Source organism: Pagrus major, chromosome 10 (genome assembly GCF_040436345.1).
Source record: "Pagrus major chromosome 10, Pma_NU_1.0".
Classification (NCBI taxonomy): domain Eukaryota; kingdom Metazoa; phylum Chordata; class Actinopteri; order Spariformes; family Sparidae; genus Pagrus; species Pagrus major.
This window is the reverse complement of record NC_133224.1, coordinates 10,360,191-10,380,005: the sequence shown is the minus strand read 5'-3', so window position 1 is coordinate 10,380,005 and position 19,815 is coordinate 10,360,191. Positions and strand designations below refer to the sequence as shown.

The window sequence follows — 19,815 nt, the reverse complement described above, 5'->3', positions numbered from 1 at the left end:
TTGGTGAATTAATTGGAGAGGGCAAGAGGCCACGGCACATATTGGGTAGGTAACGAGTGGCGAGGGCTGGACGGCCGCTAACACCCAGCGCTCTAATTGGCTGCCTGAGAGGGATGAGGGTCATTAGGTATAGGTGACTGCTTTGCCCTCTCGGCGCAGACACACTCTCGCATGTACGCGCACATACGGTACTTCCTCCTCCATATATCCGAGAAACGGGTATTACAGTAATGCATGTAAACGGCTTCCTTCTTCTGTGTTTGAATTACAGCTGCGTGCTGCCTTTTAGATCCTCGCATGAACTGAACGGTTGGTGAGAATGGGCTTTGAGTGAGGTTGGTTCAACCTGGCGCTCTCATTATCGCGTCACGCGTCTTCAAACCTCGGAACATACTGACTTTAAAAGAGCAATGACTGCACGTAGTTTTAATTGATAGGATAGAGGAGCGAGTTTCTTCTGCTTCCTCCGAGCCCTCACATCAAAACTTTGAGCTCAATTAGGACCTAGCCGAACGGTGAGTTCACTTGTCTCAGCCGTGCGCTCTTTGCTCCTGTTTCTTTCTCTGTCTATCTCGTATGTCACCCTTAATTACTCACAGGATCTGTCGCTGCGTTTTCACTCTCAACACTGGGCCGAGCTGTTCCTAAAAGAGAATAATCGCTTGAGTTTGATTAACACCTTCCTCCGAAATTTGTTTGAAGTAGTCTAATTGGGGCTAATGACGATCAAATGAAGATTTTGACAAAATTAGCCCCAATTGAACCAGCCCACACATCACCGAAAGATCAGGTCGGAAAATCCTGCAGCACGCAAATATTTAAGTGACTTCCTGCTCATGTTGCAAACTGCAAAAATTTGGCCGCACTGAGAAGTTTGCAGCTAATTAGTTGAAGAATTTCTTGCAAGAGTCGTGGCAGCACCCACATACATAAACACACACGCTCTGCTAGGCCATGTATCCCCCCCAAAAAAAGAAAAAAGCGCCTAATCAACAAAGATGGTGTCGATTCATTTTCTTCTCTTTGTTTGCTGTAATTAGTGTAAATTGTTTTGCTGGTGAGGAGCGGTTCGCACAGAAAACACACATGCTTTATAGCTGGCACAGCATGGCAGCGTTTAGCGCTCCTCGCTATTCTGTAATTCGCTGTTGAGGGAGTATTGGCGCAGCTCCTGTTTTTGTTCTGGATCTTTTTTGCACACACTTTCTTCCTGTCAACTGCTCAGCTGACCCCTCACCCGTCTCACCCACTCTCTGTGAGGATTACCAAGACCTTCTTTCGCTTCTTCCTCCCCCTTCCTTTGTGTTCTCGCTGTCTTTCTCTCCCCCATCTTTTGACTCACGTTTTTTGGCTTTGTCAGTGATGGAGTAAAGTGTGTATTTTTCTGTACAGTAATTTTGGATGCCTGTGTTTTTGTGCTCTATTTTGATGTTGTGCCTATACGTGTGTGGGTGTGAGCGCACTTCTTTTGTCTTCCTGTTTTTTTCCTGTCTCAGCTCAGAGCTCAAGGCTATAGAAAACGGTCTAAAATGCTGTGAGTGTTGAGGGTGCAGCGGAGAAAGGGAGGGTGTGAGGCAGAGTTATGCTGGAGCTTATGAAAACGGTGCCTCTGCATCTAACCCCTATTTCTGAAATGGGCCTCAGAAAACACCGAGGCTGAAAGCTTGGGTTGGTTTGGATTCCCTAGATGCACCTTTGCCTTTCACAGAGCTTTGCTGTTTCACACAGGTACACACACACACACACATGCACTCAATACGACAGCTCACACCATAGCCTCTCTTTCTTTCTCTCTCTGTCACACACACACACACACGAGTCTCTCACAGACTTGGCTTGTGCGTCATCGGTGAGAAGGAGAAAAAGCCATTGACTGTTGGGTGCGTTATTGGTCTGTCACAAACTATTTTCAGCGGGCTGCTCACTCGTCTAACTCTGTGTCCTGTGCCATTTCCTTAAAAAAAACACAAGACAGTGCACAGGAAGCCGGGCAGCCAAGACTGACAATGTCCCTGCAGTTTTTGTTAGTTTTCATTAGACCAAATGACATTCAAACCCCATGTGACAAACAAGTTGCGACTTTAATGAAGCGACCTGTTGATCACCCCCCCCCCCCCTTATTAGAGAGGGCCTCTAATTTGGCCAAAAACGGCCTTGATGTGGCGTCTAGTGAAGGACTCACATTTGCAGGGCCCTTTGGACTTCATGTTCCCTTTTGGGAATAGTTGTCTAGATTTTTAAACATTCGCAGACACACTTCCTGGCTTTAAAAATGGGGATAATGATTACAGACAAAGAAAAAAAGCTGCGTTGGAGTGTCGCTTCACATTTAAATGCACACATTATATCTTGTATTTTTTACTCACCCTGACAACGATTTCCTGTGTATACCAGCCGCGAAACTGTCCAACTGATAACCCCCCATAAAATGGTGAATTGTCTTTTTTTTTTTTTTTTTACACTTCGATTTTAGTACTGATGAACGATATGTGATATGTTATGTACTTAGCTTTAGAGGTTCATATTGGTGGATTTTGTTACATGTAGACAAAGCCAAGCTAGCTGTTTCTCCCCCATTTCCAGTCTTTATGCTAAGCTAAGCAAAATATGGCTGTCGGCGGTAATATGAATTAAGTTGTTTGTGTCGAACTGCTCCAGAATCTGCTTTAGGACAGTGCAGCAGCTCATGTCTTATTTTCTCTTACTTTTCGGTGGCTGTAACCTTTATTTTCTTTTTAAAATAAGTGTTAAACAGCTCCATGTGTGGTGACATAGAGAGGAGGGAGGGGATTGCTAACTGCAAACCGGACAGGAAGTTAGTTTAAACGACGACAACACTTACAGCAGCTTTCAAGGAATGGTTTGGGAGAAGTACATTTCCATTCACTGAGTTAGATGAGTAGTTTGATGCCACCCTCATGCCTGTACTTTATGTTTGGACCAATACTCCATACAGTTACAGCAATGTAAAAGACAAGTTTGTAATTCTACATAGAGTTACTGTTGAAAGTGGTATTGATCTGCTTATCAAACTCTCAGGGAATAAACAAGCCCATTAATTGTTGATGATTTGAAGTGGCTGTACCATAACAACCTTGCAATTAATTAGTATTAAATCTTTTCATCTCTCTGTTTGTGTGTTTCCAGGACTATAAAGCAGGTCTGGCTATCGCTGAAGTGGAACTGACTGCTGCCAATATCAGAGACGTGGACCGCAGGGGCTTCGATATCAACACACCCTTCAAGAACTTCTGGTACGTCTTGACTCGTGTGTTTCTGTACATGCATGCACGTATTTTTGTTGTGGGAGAAACTCAAAAGCTATTCATTGAATGAATGAATGAATGAAGGAATGACCTACCCCTTCTCCACAACTCAGTAATTAATCCTAATCAATTTACTTCCATTCCTGAGCCTGTGTACCTTCTTACGCTCCCATCTAACTATATAGAATGTGATATACTAAATGTACAATTAATAAATCGCATATTATATATAGATATATTTACATTCATGCTAGATTGTGTGTGTGTGTGTCTTTTAATGTGCATTTGTGTGAAAAGTGCACTGTTTCTGTTGCTTATTCAATCACAAGACAGGTGTTAAGTGGAATAATCTTTCCTTGACCGTAGACCCCCTTCAGAAAGATGCATTCAACAGGTTGTCACACCAGCACACTTTCACATGTGTTTTAAAATCTTACAGCAGGGTGTCAGGACTTCATTTATATTCCTTTCTCAAACCAAACCTCACTGCGTTATCATCTCGTTTTAACTATATAGTTTAGGAAATGCCCTTCATACTTCACTAAGACTCTTGTTTCACTGTCTTTTAATCTCAATAATCACCTCTCATAAAGAATCCATATTCACAGCTGAAAGGCGAGGACAAGCATTTTGGTTAATCTGCTCTTATACATGCAAGGTATTAAGAGTCTCATAGTGCGATAAGAGTTTAGGGTACTTGCGGTGAAAGAATATTCACGTTGTTCTATCAGATTGGCCCTTTTTTAAAGTTTTTTTCATAATCAGGGCTGTTCTTACCTGGAGAGTGTGAGGATTAATTCAAGCCAGAACCTTTTCAAGGTTTTGAAATAACAAATGTTATTCGTCTCCTTGTTTCCCTGTATTTTTGGTAAAATGTGCAAATTTAAATCCATTATGTATTTCAAAGTAAAACTCAGCTGCATTGTTATGAAAAGAAAAAAAAGAGGTCAAAGAAGAAATTAACCACAGAAGAATGGCAGCTCTTGCTTATTATTTTGAACAAAATTGGAACAAAGTAATTGTTGAGTTTTGAAGGTCGTACTTTGATTCATTTGTTCCAGTCCTGTTCATTCTGGTCCGTTTTGTGTTCACACTGACTTTTAAACAGACACGTCATGCTGTACTCCACTACCATATGTGTTTCTTCATGTTCTCTGTTGATAAAAAAAAGAGATTACTAATTATTTTTCGTATTAATTTAGGCTGCACTCAACATGATGTTATTATTACTGCGTGGAAACAATGTTTCTCTGACCTTTTAATGAGATGTACACTGAGTAGAACACGAGCACAACAAAGCACACTTTCACACCACGTATAAATGCCAGAGACATGTTTTTTTCAGGCACCTCAGAGTTCTTTCATAGCTGTTTGGTTTCGTCGATTTGTGGCATATGAAGTCAGTTTGCAGTCTTGACTCAAGGCCTTTCCAAATCTCTGTTGGATGAGTTGGTAAACTTGTCTGGCTTTCCAGTAGTTTCAGTTTCTTTTCACACAGAAAAAAAAGTAAGGCAAACTAAAATGCATCATGTTTTCACTCTGCTCATTGGTTAAACTGCTCATTGGTTTAGTTACATAAGTGAAAATTAAAATGTTGACTTTTGGTTTCCTCCTCATGTCCTCCTTTGCTCCCCTCATAATTACTACAGCCACTAGAGGTCACCGTCTAACAATAAACGGAAATTTGGGCTGTGGTAAGCTTCTGGCCTAGTTTCCAATACAGTTAGTTATTTTAATTTATTCTGCGCAAATCATTTTCAATATCAGTCATTTACAACTTTATGCTGTCACACTTTAATCTTTTACAATAATAAATGTAGCACATGTTTTCCTTTGAGATGTGAAACTAATGAGCAGGCGTGCCAAAAAGACTCTTCTCTAATGAGACAACAAGAATCATCTAACAAGTTTCTTTTGACTGCATTTCAGTAGCGCTCTGTGTTCAGATCTCTTTCACAAACAGCGGCCCACCGCATACATTTCAGACTTTCTGGTCATTGCAACAAACACGCTACATGAGAACAAGGTCCTGTAAAAAAAAAAAAAAAAATCACTAAATATCGATTAGGATTTCTTTATTATGAAATCTCCCCTGGGAGCTTTGTGCAGGTATCTCTCTTGCCTCTGTAGGGCACAAAGCCTTTCAGGTGACTCCAGTCCCCGTTGGGTCTACAATCAATGAGTGCGCTGCTTGTTTGTGCTGTAATGGCCCATTTAGAATACAACCATCACAGCTGCCCGGACAAAGCATGGCTTGTTTGTTTGTGCGCGCTTGTTCACTATTTTCTCTTGTTTTTTTTTTCCCTTTCCCTTTTTTTGCCCGTTGCCTCGTATAAAGATTTTTTTTCCCCGCTCATTCCTCTACCTGTCTATTGTATGTGCGATCGATCGGTTTGTGTCAGCTCCCTTAATGGTCCCATCGTTTGGCAGCTTCGTTAATACGCTGGACGTAATTGCCATTTTGTGTGAAACAAAAACGAGGTGGAATTAAAATGAGCTCAGTTCTCCTGAATTGTTTTGATGAGGTGATTGCTGAAAGGGTTTTATCGTGTGTGTGTGTGTGTGTGTGTGTGTGTGTGTGTGTGTGTATCAAATCGATTGGTAGCCCTGGGAGCGCTCTCCTACCTGCTCAAGGTGGGGATTAGTGAGAAACTCATCTAATCACTTTAAGCTGTGGAGACTCACTTTGGCTTTTCCATTGTTTTGCTGCTGTTAAATGGACAGAGCGTTCAGCCTGCTGTGGTAGATGCAGTAGTAGACTCTTATGAGGAGAGAGAATGACAATGAGGCAGAAGGGAGATGTTACCAGACAAAGACACTAAACTTTGGAGAAAAGAAAACTTTGTGCTCCTGATCAGAAAGACTTCTACCAAAGTAAAGCTGCAGATAAACGCCTAGCTCAAGGGCATATAAAGAAAATCCGTGTTTGTCTGGTTTATTTTGTTTTTGTCTGGTTTCTACATCTCCACTGTATCAAGTCGGCATCAGAAAAACCCACAAATCCACTGTGTAGTGCACTGATACGTATCACGAGGGGGGGTGTTTGTAATTCTGATAAAATTACCCTTCAATAGATGCGTTTACATTATTCAAGGACATCTTGAAACATTACTCATTCAACGCAGTGTTCATGCAGTCCTGCAGTGTTCTGCTGTGAAACCTTTGGCCCGCGCATTCATGTGGATGCCACTTGACACACACGACCCATCCAAAACACAGTTGCGGACCAAGGACACCCCCTAATGACAATGGCACTCCCTGATGGCAGCACCCTTTTGAGCAGACCAATGTGACCCGCCACTGCAAAAACTGCTCAGAGTGCCTAGAGGAACGTGACAAAGAGCTCAAGGCCTCCTTAAAAACCAGATCTGACTATTATTGAGCATTTCTGGGACGTGCTGGAATAAGTCCGATCCATGGAGGTCCTACCTCGTAATCAATGGGACTCAAAGGATTCACCACAAACACCCTGGTAGCAGACACCAAAGGACACCCCTGCCCATGCCTAGATGGGTCAAACCCAAGTCCGATCAAAGGTGGGACCTCCATGGATTGAGCAAGGATGTGTATTGGCTGATTGGTGTATGTCCACACTACTACACTTGCTGCTCCTGTCTGTGAAGCCAAGGATAACACCAGGCTTCAGCCGTTTATGCACCTTCACTGACCTCATTTACATTTATGACTATACTGCAGATATGATGTTATTGTCATATTGAAAATGCTGAAATTAAATGAAAATAAAGATATTTTTAAAATCAAACTTTATGCAAATGTTCTAACATAAAAGCAATTGATCAATTCTTGATCTAAATGCTGAACTATGAACAACAAACTAGACTTTTCCACTCACTCTCTGATCAGCTCCAAGTCACTTTGAGGTGCAGTTCTGACTTTTGAAAGATTGAAGTCGCCTCATTTACATGAATCTGAAGTCGGATTTAGCATTGCTTTAACTCCTCAAACAGTTTCTCATTGACTCTCTTATGATCTTTCAATCACGCAGTTATTCGAGAGAAAATGTTGATCACAGTCTTGTCATCGTTCTGCCTCGTGATGTTTTTCATAGAAAACCATATTTAGCCAACACAACTGTGTTTAGCACAACTTAATTAACAAAGAAATGAAGAGTCAGTCATTTTTGCTGTGATGTAAAATCTTCTCGCAGTAGACGCAGCACTGTGCATACAATCAGAACACTCACTGCTTTGTCTTTTCTGCCTTGTTATGCCTTCCTGAACACCTCTTCGGGTCGGCTTCATCCAAATGTAGGTCAAATATTTGATGTATTGATCTCTTCAGAATGTCTGTCGGCGTTTGACACATATATTCTTTTCCTTTTTTGGTTTTATAAATCCCATTTGAGAATTATCTGACCCTATGACACCAACTGTTTAGGATTATTTTTAAATGGTGATGCATGGCAGATGTTTCGGAGTGCACTTTGATCTATTGCTTTCACAATATGGTCATTAAAGAGGCTGTATTGATTACCAATATATGAAAGCACTTTATTTTCTCAGTAATAAATGCAGATGGGACTGATTGGTTGTCGTGTCACCTGAATTAAAAAATATACGAACGCTCCTCAGCTTGTACCGATTAACTGCTCTTGATATTTAGTATGTAGTAATAAGTATTATTTTTTAACAAAAACTTCAATTTTATAATATAGACCACTTCATATTTGATTCTCTTACCGTAACGTACATTATGCATGCCTGCAAAATGAGCCGGAGGCCCATTTATCATTAATAAAGAAGAACTGGATTTCCCCAGTTACATGCAATACGTAGAGTAGCAGAGCATAAATGCCTTGAAACAGCAACTAAGATAAAGAACACCAGCGGGAGTAAACCTTTACACTTATTATTTAATGCTCACTATAACTTAGAATTTTAAAAAGACTGTCAAGTTACCGCAGACCAAGTTTAAATTGAGTGGGGGTGGATGGGGAACCCTGAAGCTAACTGTAAATAGCAGTATTTCCAGCCCCGTGACCATGTAGGCCAGCTGAAATTGAATGTAAGATGTGCTGTTTTGAGAAAATAGATTTTTGGAAATACCCTTATTCTTGCCAAGAGCTGAATGAAAAGAACGGTACTATTCTCATGTCTGTCTGTTAAATATAAGTCAGAAGATGATTAGCTTAGTTTAGCACAAAGACTTGTAACAGGGGGAAATGGCTCGCATTGCCGTGTTCAAAGGTAGATATTCTTACCCGGCAACATCTCTAAAGCTCACTAATTAACAGGTCATACTTTGTTTGTTTAAATAAAATGAAGTCTAAGCTGTGTTTCTTTATGCTAGCTTAAAACTAACCATCTTTTGTTGTTTCTTTAATGCAAAAAATGTCAGAACGGTGTCAAGCTTTTCATCGAATTCTTGGCAGAAAAAGCGAAAAACTATTCTTTTAAGTAATCAACATACTGCTGTAACATAAACTTAGCAATTCACCTTTATGCCTTAAAAGACAAAGAACAGTAGGTACTTGGGGCTTGCTCCGTACTTATTCTTGCACTCTCAGTTTTATTTTCAGATTTGATTACTTTCCAGGTAATTACATAGAAGCAGCAAGGAATAACACGAGAGCTGTATGATTGTATTTTTGTTGCAGGGAAAGAGGTAACAGCATGTGAGACTACTTGAAAGGTGCTTGCAAACAGCTTAGTTATACCTAAATTTATAATCGGAGCAAAGGCACCAATTGTATTATTTTTAGCTTGTAAAACAGTAATTTCACTCCTACTCCACCGCTTACATTTATGCTAATTTTCAGTGGTTTGGAAGAATTTTTTGAGGTGTTCTTTGATATAATATTAGGTGTTTGAATTCTTTTATATTTCTTTATTTCATATTTTCCACTTCACCACCTGTAAGTCCTGAAATCCAGTCTCATCTGAGACCAGCCTTCACTTCACATCTAAAGCTCTGCGGCTTGGGGACCGTCACATATTCTGCCTCCTGCCTCCCTTTGCTCCTTTGTGGTTTTGGGAGGCCACGTTGAAGTTCAGCGGAGGAATTTGAGCAGTCATCTCTTTAGACGGGCCTTAGGCAGAGACCCGTAGGCACAGAACGGCTGAACCCAATCAACCCTATCGATCTCTGCTAGGTTACTTGGGCGAGGCTTGGCCTGGTGCACATCCTCCGCTCCGGGCGAAAGCTTCCCCTCCCGTCACCATCGTGCTTTTTTTAGTCAATCCACGACTCTCCATCTCGCTCTTTTTCCTCTCAATAACATGTCTCTGCTGATGCCTCTTGCTGTCTGTCTTCTTCTCTTATGCTCGCTCTCGCTTCAGCTCACAGATTGCCTGTTACACACACTTATCATACATTGGGCTAATTTTAAGTTACTCGGTACATTCAGCAACTTCTTCAAAATGCTTGCTCCATCCGCTCCATTAGAAACCCGTGGTTTCTGTCCCTGCGAGGTATCTTTATAAGTGCTTATTAGACAGTAATTGACATGTTCCTGTGTGTGTGTGTGTGTGTGTGTGTGTGTGTGTGTGTGTGTGTGTGTGTGTGTGTGTGTGTGTGTGTGGTGTCCAAAAAGATCTCCTCGTTCCGGGAAAACTAATGGGTAAGACATAGATAGATTGAGAGACAGGTGAATGACTGTCCTGAAAAACGTCCAATTTAGGAGCCTTGACAGTTCAGGCATTAACTGTATATGTGCGTGTGTTGGACATTTTCATTTTTAGATTTCAGATTTTTCCCTAACCTCCTAAAACTGTCTTCCCCTCATCAAACCCCCCCCCCCCCCCCCCCCCGTCTCTGTCCTATTTTGAATTCAGAGCTCGAAATGTGGCTGGTTTGACCACCATGGTAGAATTAGTAGATGGGATGTAGCCTGTTTAACCTCATTTAAACCTGGTCTTTCAAAATAAGACTATATGGCCACATGTGCGTGGATAACAGTACTGCCTCCACTCTTCTGGGAAAGCTGTTCGAAAACTTGGCTGCAGGAATTTGCTCTCATTCAGTTAGGAGCTTATTCTGGCAGTAAGGCTTGGCTCTAAGTCAGCGTTAAACTTCATCCCAGTTGTGTTGGATGAGGTTAAGTCAGGGCCCTTTTTGCAATATCCAGATTTTTAAAATTTCATGTATAAAGTCGTGGTAGGGGATTACATCAAGCCAAGTCAGTTTTATTTATATAGTACAAAATCACAACAAAAGTTGCCTCGTAAAACTTTTTATTCAGAGCAGGTCCATACTCTTTAATTTACAGAGACCCAACATTTGCCCATTGGTAAGCACATGGCGACAGTGTGAGGGAAGAAACCGTGTAGGGATGCAAATTTTGGGCAATTTCTTTGACTGATAGTCTGCTGCCTTATTGGTTAATCATTAATAATATATGAAACACGTTTGTTGACGCTTAGAAAACGGTTTTAACCACTGACTTTGATGCAAAATCAGAGTAGCCCTTAGCCCGTATTGAGGCTACTAATTGAATAAAATGATAATGATATTAGTTTGTATGGAAATAGGTCAATACATTACAACACAACATTTTCTCATGCCAGTATTCTGTATTTTATTTGTGTGTATACATATATCTACATATATCTCATCTCTGATTGTCGGCTCATATATTTATTCATCAGTCAGATTCTTAACGGCGTTTTATTGATTTATAATTAATAAGTAACATTCCTTTCTTCCCCTGCTCTGTCTCTCACGGGGGAATTTCTTGATTATCGACATCACTAGGTTTCTCATCTGATTTTTACATGAGCACACGTGCATGATAAAGACTGAAACAGAGAAAAACATTCCCATGACAGGAAAGCAGATGGAGGAAAGGAAAGATCATTACACATAAAGATGAATCCTTATATTTAACCCAATTCCATCAGAATTTCAATGAAGGTAAACTGAAGGTAAGGTTATTTAAAAGTTAAAATAACCAGCTTAGTTATTTTAGTTCATTTGCACATTTTGTTTGTATAAAATGAGAAAAGTTAGGAAAAGTCAGTACATTGTTAGATAAAGGTTATTTACTAACCAGGTGACTACGGTGTTTGTCTACCATTCATGACCACAATAATGTATCTGTCTGACATTACAGTACAAAACCACAAACCTGACACATGTCTACAGTTTACTTTTCCTTAAGTTATTCAATCACCTTCATATGGCAACAGTTTTTCAGCATATGCGCATATGCTGTATTGGAAGTTAAGCTTTAAGTCTGTAACCATGTGAACAGACAAGCAGCATCGCATTTATTTTCTCTCAGTGCTTTACTTTTTTATTTTCTCACTGCAGTATGACAGAGCTTTTGATGCAAGTCCTCATGTTAATAATGTTTTTTTTCATGTATATTCAAGCTGTAAATGTTTATAGTCTTTTCCCATCACCGTGTCTCAACTTACCTCAGTCTGATATAGATATAATATCCTGAAAAAATATCCTGCATTAGCACTTTATAGATTTTAGTGGTGCAAGGTGAGATGCATTGATTCACCTGCCCCGTCGCCACCTCTTCCCGCTCTCCTATCAGTTTCACCAAATCTATTGCAATCACACATCGGCATACACACTCAGCAACCCCCCAAAACTAGTCCAAATACTGCACACCCCTTTAACCCTGCCAAGCTATACTATGCTGTTTAATTGCTCTCTCTCAAATCAAATCAATAACAGTGAGGCATGTGTTGGGGTGGGGGGCAAAAAATCGATTGTTGCAGCTTCACGGCCGAGTCAGAACGGGAGAAGGAGGAGTGGATTGAAGCAGTCCAGGAATCGATCGCCGAGACACTCTCCGACTATGAAGTGGCAGAGAAGATCTGGTTCAACGAGGCCAACAGGAGCTGCGCCGACTGTCGCGCCCCCCAGCCGGAGTGGGCGTCCGTCAACCTGGGTGTGGTCGTCTGTAAGAAGTGTGCAGGTAAGGGACTCGACTCACTGGCACGAACACACATGTGGTGGACGCAGGTGGACACAGCGATGAACAAGAATACATACAGTGAACTGGCACACATGTTGCATGCACACCCACCCACAACAAACATCGAGTTTTCCTTGCCCTCTCCTGGTTTTTACCTAGTGCCACAGCTCTCCCATGTTTCACCCCTTTTCCCTCTTTTAGTAATCATAACCTGTTTCTGGCAATGCACAGCGTACTGCTGCGCCTCGTCCTCCGCAAAGAGTGAGAGACGGAGAAAGAAATGAAGAGGTGAAAGAATATTTGAACAAATTTCAGGCCCACTGGAGGGAAGAATTCCTGTTACTTATGTAAAGTTTCAAAGTCAAGGGGCTGTAAAATCAGCCGCGTTGATTTTGCTGTCAATCACGGGCGTCTCATCGCCTCGATCCCCATCGAGAGGCTGACAAACATAGGGCAACGGCGTGTACACTTTTTAAAATGCAGGGGCAAAGAATAAATGAATTAATGAAGGATGATACTTGCTTTATGCCATAGATTTATAAGATTACGCTTGAGGGCAAATTATTATGCGTTGTTTTCTGACAATTAAAAGTTTAATCAAAGCTGCATTTTAGTTTTTATTTGTTATTTTCATTCTTAAAATGCCACTTAAATGAATAAAATATCCTTGGATCTGAAATTTTTCAGGGTTTGGACCTCAAGAGCCCCGCTTTTATTATGGATATCCTCCCTGTTTTTGAGGTCTCAAGGTTGGCAAGTGTATCTATGTACAGTTTTAGTTTCAATGGGTATTTAAACACAGGTAAATATCCACTCATTTTTTATTTCTGGAAAGTTTATATTTCATAAATGTTTAATTGGGAGCTTTCTTGTAAACAGATTTCCTCTGAATGTTCACCTGACCTGCTGCGCGCTGTCTAGACTGTCTAGATTGTGTTAGTAAGTAATGACTGTTTTTGTGCCAATTGAACCATGTGTCTTCACTTTTTTATCCAGCTTCCTAGGAGATTAAGAATTTACAGATACAAAATTATGATCTGATGATTTTCCTTCATCTTATCTCAAAATCTTTGCATCTTATTGCGGAGATTTACTTCTTCAAACACTCATTTTCAAATCAAATATCATCATTCTTGCTCACAACTCGCAGACGTACGTTTGAAACCTGTCTGCCTGTAAAGAATTACATGCTGTAGCAGTTGGGAACCAGCTATAAAGACGAACACACACCGCTCATTCGCTCATATTAATTCTTATTGTTTATTCCTCTCTAGTTAGTACTCAATTCTCAATCTGTATGTGTGGTCTGGTGTCTGTTTGCGTCTGTGTGAGTATGTACTCTGGCCCAGAGGCTCTTTTGGAATAAGTTCTCAGGTGATAAGCCACTTATAGGGGTTGGCGTCTGGCCTCTGGACTCTCTAATCTATTTGGCAATGCTGGATGGCTCAGATGAAATGACAACAAAGATTAAGCCACGGGCGAGAACTTGGGGGATCCCAAACCGCTTCTTGACCCGCTAAACATGATTAGAGGGAAGCAGCGGCCACGCTCGATCTAGAGGGATATCTGGTCGCTGTATGTTTTTTTTTTTTTCTCTTGCATGCACCTATGTGCTCATCCTCCCCCCCTCCAGATCATCTCCAGGCCTGAGATTTCTCCCAGAGTCATAAGTTTTAATGCGATTCTTCACCTCACCTCTGCAAAGCCCATGTAATTGGTACGCATCAGATATCCAACATCCCTTTTCAAACACCCTTAAATGATTTCATTTGCAGGGGTGTTTAATATTACATTTTGTCGACACGCTGGGAGAGAGGGGGTGAATATCTGCGATGAGGAAGCTGTCCTCACACTGTGCTCTCCTTAAATTAGGTAGTGGTCCATTCGGAATACCAATGACTGCTCACACTTTTAATTAGCGCTCTCATGTCATGGACAATAAAGAGAAATGCTGAACAAGAGAAAGAGGAAAGAAGTAATGAGAAGACTAATGGTGAAAATGATCCCACATTGGCTTTCCTCTTTTTGTGCCAAGACAGAATGAATTTTAATAGTCTGTAGCTTCACTCTTTGATGTGAGGCTACAGACTATTACTTTGTTTGCGTAGACTTGAAGGACTGAAAGTGTCCATTGTCTTCCGTTTTATGCAAAAAGATGATTTGTGTTTATTGTGGAAATTAAAAGAAACACAGGTAAATCTGATCAAAACCACAGTAATACAAAAAGCAGAGTGGAAATGTTTTTTAAAAAAAATCTAATCCTAGTACAGACACGCTTCACTGTACCCACGTGTGCTTTTCATACAAAATCCTAATCAGCTGCTCATTTGCGTTTTCTCCCATTTTTCTCTTCTGCTTCTATTAGAAAGTGAGAATGCAAATAGAAAAGCCTTCATTACGGGAAGCATATTCTGAGTTGTCCTTGTCAAAGGAGGACCTTGTTTGTGAAAACTGAAAGTGTCTCCTTGCAGCAGAAGCCATTACTGCAGATAATCAGCTATTTTCAGAGACGATCTGGGTATTATCTGTTAAAAATTGGCAAAATATGTCCACTTGGGATGCAACAAGGTTTGGACATGTTATCACCTCATAAAGTTTTGGTAACATGTTAACAGTTACCTATTTACACATCCAGCAACATTAGTGTTAAATTTGAGTCCTGTGTCTGGTCACACAATCGATCCGAATCCAGCTCGAGGGAAATATCGACTGTTTAGCAGCTGTACCGAGTTTTCACCTGCTAGCTGCTGACCTTGTCTGTCTGTTGTTTGGTGCTGATCAAGAAGCGCTCAGTGGGTTTATGAGGACTTCTTTTCACTGAAAACAGCAGCCTGCTGCAGCTGGAAATGAGGCTGGTAAAAGGCCGTGAACTGAAACATTAAAGGTGCACTATGTAGTTTTGGGGAAGAAATTGAAATCGTACTTAGGAGAGATAGATCTTCACTGACTGATTATTGCCTAAAGAAACCTTAGAGAACAACACAATTTAGGTTTTTGCTGTTTTACTTTGTTTATATCTGGCAGACCCTGCCACCTTTTTAGCTTCAAACAGTGTTCTGGGACCTTATTTTCCTCTGAGAACAGCTTGTTTATTCAGTTATGGAAAAAAATACATATTTCTGAGTTTGTATTATTACCTCATTAATATTGTAAATATTACAATTATAAGATTGAATTTCTATTCCAAAACGACATAGTGCCGTTTTTAAGTTGAGGCATGTTAAATCAAAACAATGAGCTGAAAGACACTAAAACTCTCCATACATGTAACCCCTTTGAAATTATGCATAGTAATTTGATTTATCGATAATATAAAAATATTGACTAGTGTAGCTTAAACAATAGTCTCATTCTCCACTCCTGCTGCTGCTGGTGTTTCTCTTCAGTAGCAAACCGATGCTATAAGCCCTTGTCCCGACCCTTAAACAGTTCAAACCTACATTAACCAGTAACTTCACTTCCTCAACAACTAAAGCGTTGCCTCTTCCTACACTGATCCTTTTGTTCCCTCTCTTTGCCTTTTCTCCCACTGTACAACCTGACCCCACAGGAAATGACAATTCTCAAAAGATCTGGAGGCCCCTCTCTACAGTATACATTTAATGGCAATAAACCAGGACGCAACTTGTAGTCAACAGTTGCTGTGGTAACCCACAAATGCGGCGCTCATTGCTTTGCTTTGTTTGCTTCTGACTCATCATTGAGTGAGGGGAAAATGCCACACAAGTACAGGGGGTTGGAAAAGTGCTCCATGAACTGTCGCCGGGAAAGTTTTTAATTGGGGCTGAAATCCTTTGCGGGCAGGGCGTTTTTTTTATGTCAAAGCCGCTGTGATGGGAATGCCCTTTTGTGTGTTGTTTTGGTTCCATCAGAAGGATGAAGACATTTACAACTCACCGTGTACCTGTTGGCACGTGCGAATGCACACTTTTTTCAGCTTCATTACCCTTACACAAGTGAAAATGGTCCTGTGGTGATGTGCGGCTCAGCGGATGAAGTGTGGCTGTAGCAATTCAGCAGGCGCCCAGAGTAAAATATTTCCTCTCCTTCACTGGAGAAAAGTGACAGGAATCTTGCTCTTTGGCTCGTTTTTTGCCAAGCTGGACTCACGTGGTCTCAAAAATAGTGATCGTTTCTCTCTTTTTAGTGTGACTTTGGAAATGCAAGATTTAAACACGTCCGGTCACACTAATGCATCCAATTTTCCCACAAAATATTTAAATAACGTTAGAAGGAAATTCCTACTGTTTGTAATTACAGGCCCGATTTTTCTCTTTTTTTTACTGAATATGTGTAAACCTGAAGACTCGATCGCTGCTGTTTTTGTTGAAACGTCAAGAATTCTAAAGTCCTTTATTAGAAAAGGATGAATTCGATTAGGCATAATCTGGAGTCCAACGCTTTTAATGTTTTTTAACAAACTAGATCATTCAGTGCTTGTTTGAAGTTTCCCTTTCAACAATTGTCCTGGCTACGCAGATGGCACATAACTCTAAATAATGCTAGTGCTGTTTAACAGACTGCCTTAAAGATGTCACAGTTTGGATGTGCAACAACATTTATTATTAAATGATTAAAGGTGCAATATGTAGAAAACTTCAAAGATTAACTAAAATTATAAAGAGAATGTGAAGAAATATTTTTGATGTTATGTCAAAGTCATCTATCTATCGTGTTGCAGAGATAGCATGCTAACCAGCTCGCGCCAGGCTTGAAAACCTCTTCCTTCCAGTGGTCCGAAGGTCCTGTGTCAAAAGTGTTAATACCGACACTCCGGCTAGCTGCGCGGCTACCTGAGCTAAAAAGCTTACAGTAGCTACAGGCAGTAACACAATACAGTTAGCAGTATTTAGCTACTCTGGTGAGTTCAACAGGTAGCCAATTCCTACATATTGCACCTTTAATAGTTTGCAGTTTAATGCTGTTTGTGCAGACAGACAGTCCATGCTTATACACACATTATATAGGATATGTAACAACCCACAATCTTAGACTTGATTTGATCTGACCCCAAAATAATGGTTTGCTCTGCCTGGTAGACAGTATTCAAAATGTAGGGGGAGTAAATAATAATCACTAGTTATCAAAAATGAATTCCTAGTTAGTTTCTCTTTTTAAAGTCTTATGTGAGAAATGATTCAGTGCTTTTTGGTGTCTGTGCTCTTGAGATCTGTGTCAAGATGGCCTTATCACAGCTCATGGCCCCGCATTTTCGTTCACAGCTACTCCACTTGAGCACACATGACAGTAATGAGATCATGCCAAATCTAAATCTAAAATTGTCTGCCTTTACACACAGGACAATAATTCACATTCACACATACGGCCTGTTTCTGCCCAGATGTATTATGCATGTATGCTCTGTCTTTGGCCATAAGCAACCCCAGAAGCCTCTCGTTCACCCAAATAAACAGGCCGACCCACAAACACAATGAATTACTCATGATTCATTAGCAATTAATGGCCCTCGTTCTGTGCTTTCATTTCCAATTAGGAGTGCTGAGGGGACTAAATATGTCTGTTGTGAGTGAGAGAATGAGCTTCCAGTCATGCTCTGTTTCTCCATCTTGTAACCGCCAGTTTATTGTTTACTCCATCACTGACATGTGGTGTGTGTTTGTGCAGACACTGTGGAGATTTTGTGTGCATATATGTAACCATTAATCTTTCAGTTTTTTCACATGAACTTTTCAGGAACCAAAAGCGTAGCCTGACAACAACGCGGCGTGTTTCTTAAACCTGAGCTTTGTATGGATTGAGTGTGTATCTGTGAACTCAAGCTGATGTCTCCGTCTTCCTGTGTACCAGGCCAGCACCGCTCCCTTGGGCCGAGTATTTCCAAAGTGCGGAGCTTGAAGTTGGACAGCAGTATCTGGAGCAATGCACTAGTGGAGGTACATACTGTATGCTGTTTTTTTCTTAGAAGTGAGAGCGACACACATTCTCAAGTTGTTTTGATGTATTACACCGTCATCGGAAAAAGTAAGCAACAAGTGTTAATGCCAGTCTGGGCTTGGCAGATGTTGACAGAATCCTACTAATAGCTCTACAAATTATTCTCACCTGTTCTTTGCCCCTCTCTTTGTTCTGTAACCCATCAGTTCTTCCTTGAAGTGGGGAACAAGAATGCTAATAACTTCTGGGCCGCTAATCTTCCCTTGGAGGAGGAAATCCACTGTGGGGCTTCGGCAGAGCAGCGCGCCACCTTCATCCGCAGGAAGTACAGGGAGAGGAAGTACCGGAGGGTCCTGGAGGGCTTTGATGACCTGGAGCAGCTCAACCAGGTACAGCTTTTATAATACACTCAAAATGGATGCTTTCTGCCTTCTTTTGGTCTTTGAGTGTTCCTTCTTGGCCCGTAATTGTGTAGGGAGGAGCACTTTAAGCAGCTTTCTAACTACATGCCTCACTTATAAATATATTCGATATACAAGCAGCAGTCTTCGCTCGAATAAAATTGGGGATTTGGATTGGGCAGCAACAAACAACAAGCCTATCTAAAAATGTACAGGATGTCAGGTGATTTCACTAGAGTTAGCTATGTCCTGCTAGCTGTCTGTGCTAACATGTCACTATGTTGCAACAAACAACCAACATGTGTTTGAATATACTAGCTGTCCCATGATTTTAGTCAGTGGTTTTTTTCCTCCTAGCTTCATAGTGTGAACAGTAAAAACATCATTAGATGAATCCTTCCTAGACCTAGAATGTGTTTTTATTTCTCTAGTTACCTAACTATGTTTCTTTTAGGTCAGGCCAAAGTGCAGCAGAAGTTCACCAACCATGCAATGATAAGTGGGCACCTACAATGTTTTCATCTGTGCTTAGAAGCATGGTACATGGCATACTCCATTAGTCAAATCCACTGGCCCTGGAAACGCTCATATCTCCATGACCTTTTGACCGCCAGTAAGAAGGCACTGTAAGTTAAAAAAAGTAAAAATGCCAAAGGGGAAGTCTTATTGATTTCAAGTGTAAGCAGGTTGGCGCTAAGGCCTCCTCTGCCAGTTTGTGGTTTAGGGTTTATTACTCTGGCAAGAAAAAGAAAAAAGACGCCTGTTTTTGGCTTCCTCTTAAAGAGAGGGTCTTAAAAGCACGCAGCACGGAGCCTTTGAACGGCTAAGTTTCCACCTGCATCAGCACTTACGCAGATCAGCCCCCTTGTATTGTTTTCTTGGGTGGAAAGAGAGGGATGGAGATGTAGAGAGAAAGAGGGAATGATGGGGGGGAAAGTAAGGGAAGAGATATACTCGCTGGCTAAGTGGAAAAGTGGATTAGGATCCACAACAGAAACGCTTGGGTTGGTTTTATTGCGGCTTTGCTTTGCTTTCGCGTTTGTGTGTGTATATGTGGGAGTGTGTACACGCGTGTGAACATGTGTGCTGCTCCACTGAAGATGTGTGAATTTGCTGTTACAGTGGGAGTTTTTTTTTTTTTTGCAGGGTGGTGTGACAGATATAGAGAGTGTGGCTGCCTAAAAGGGTTTGGCCAGTGGAGGTGTGTGTGTGTGTGTGTGTGTGTGTGTGTGTGTGTGTGTGTGTGTGTGTGTGTATGTGTGCGCGTGTGCGTGTGTGTGTGTGTGTGCGTGAGAAAGAGAGTGAGAAAGAAGGAGAAAGGCAGAGGTGGGTGGTTGTGTTTGCTTTTTCCTCTGTCTAG

At 41.1% G+C, this 19,815-nt stretch overlaps 1 protein-coding gene across 1 annotated transcript in view; it reads left to right on the top strand.

The window, feature by feature from the left end:
- Positions 1 to 19,815, top strand: part of arap2 (ArfGAP with RhoGAP domain, ankyrin repeat and PH domain 2) — a 119,288-nt gene that overhangs the window by 35,358 nt on the left and 64,115 nt on the right. The window contains exons 10-13 of the mRNA XM_073475204.1: positions 3,148 to 3,254; positions 11,960 to 12,159; positions 17,968 to 18,053; positions 18,261 to 18,443. Coding sequence (XP_073331305.1) covers positions 3,148 to 3,254; positions 11,960 to 12,159; positions 17,968 to 18,053; positions 18,261 to 18,443 — 576 coding nt within the window. The remainder of the gene's footprint in view (positions 1 to 3,147; positions 3,255 to 11,959; positions 12,160 to 17,967; positions 18,054 to 18,260; positions 18,444 to 19,815) is intronic.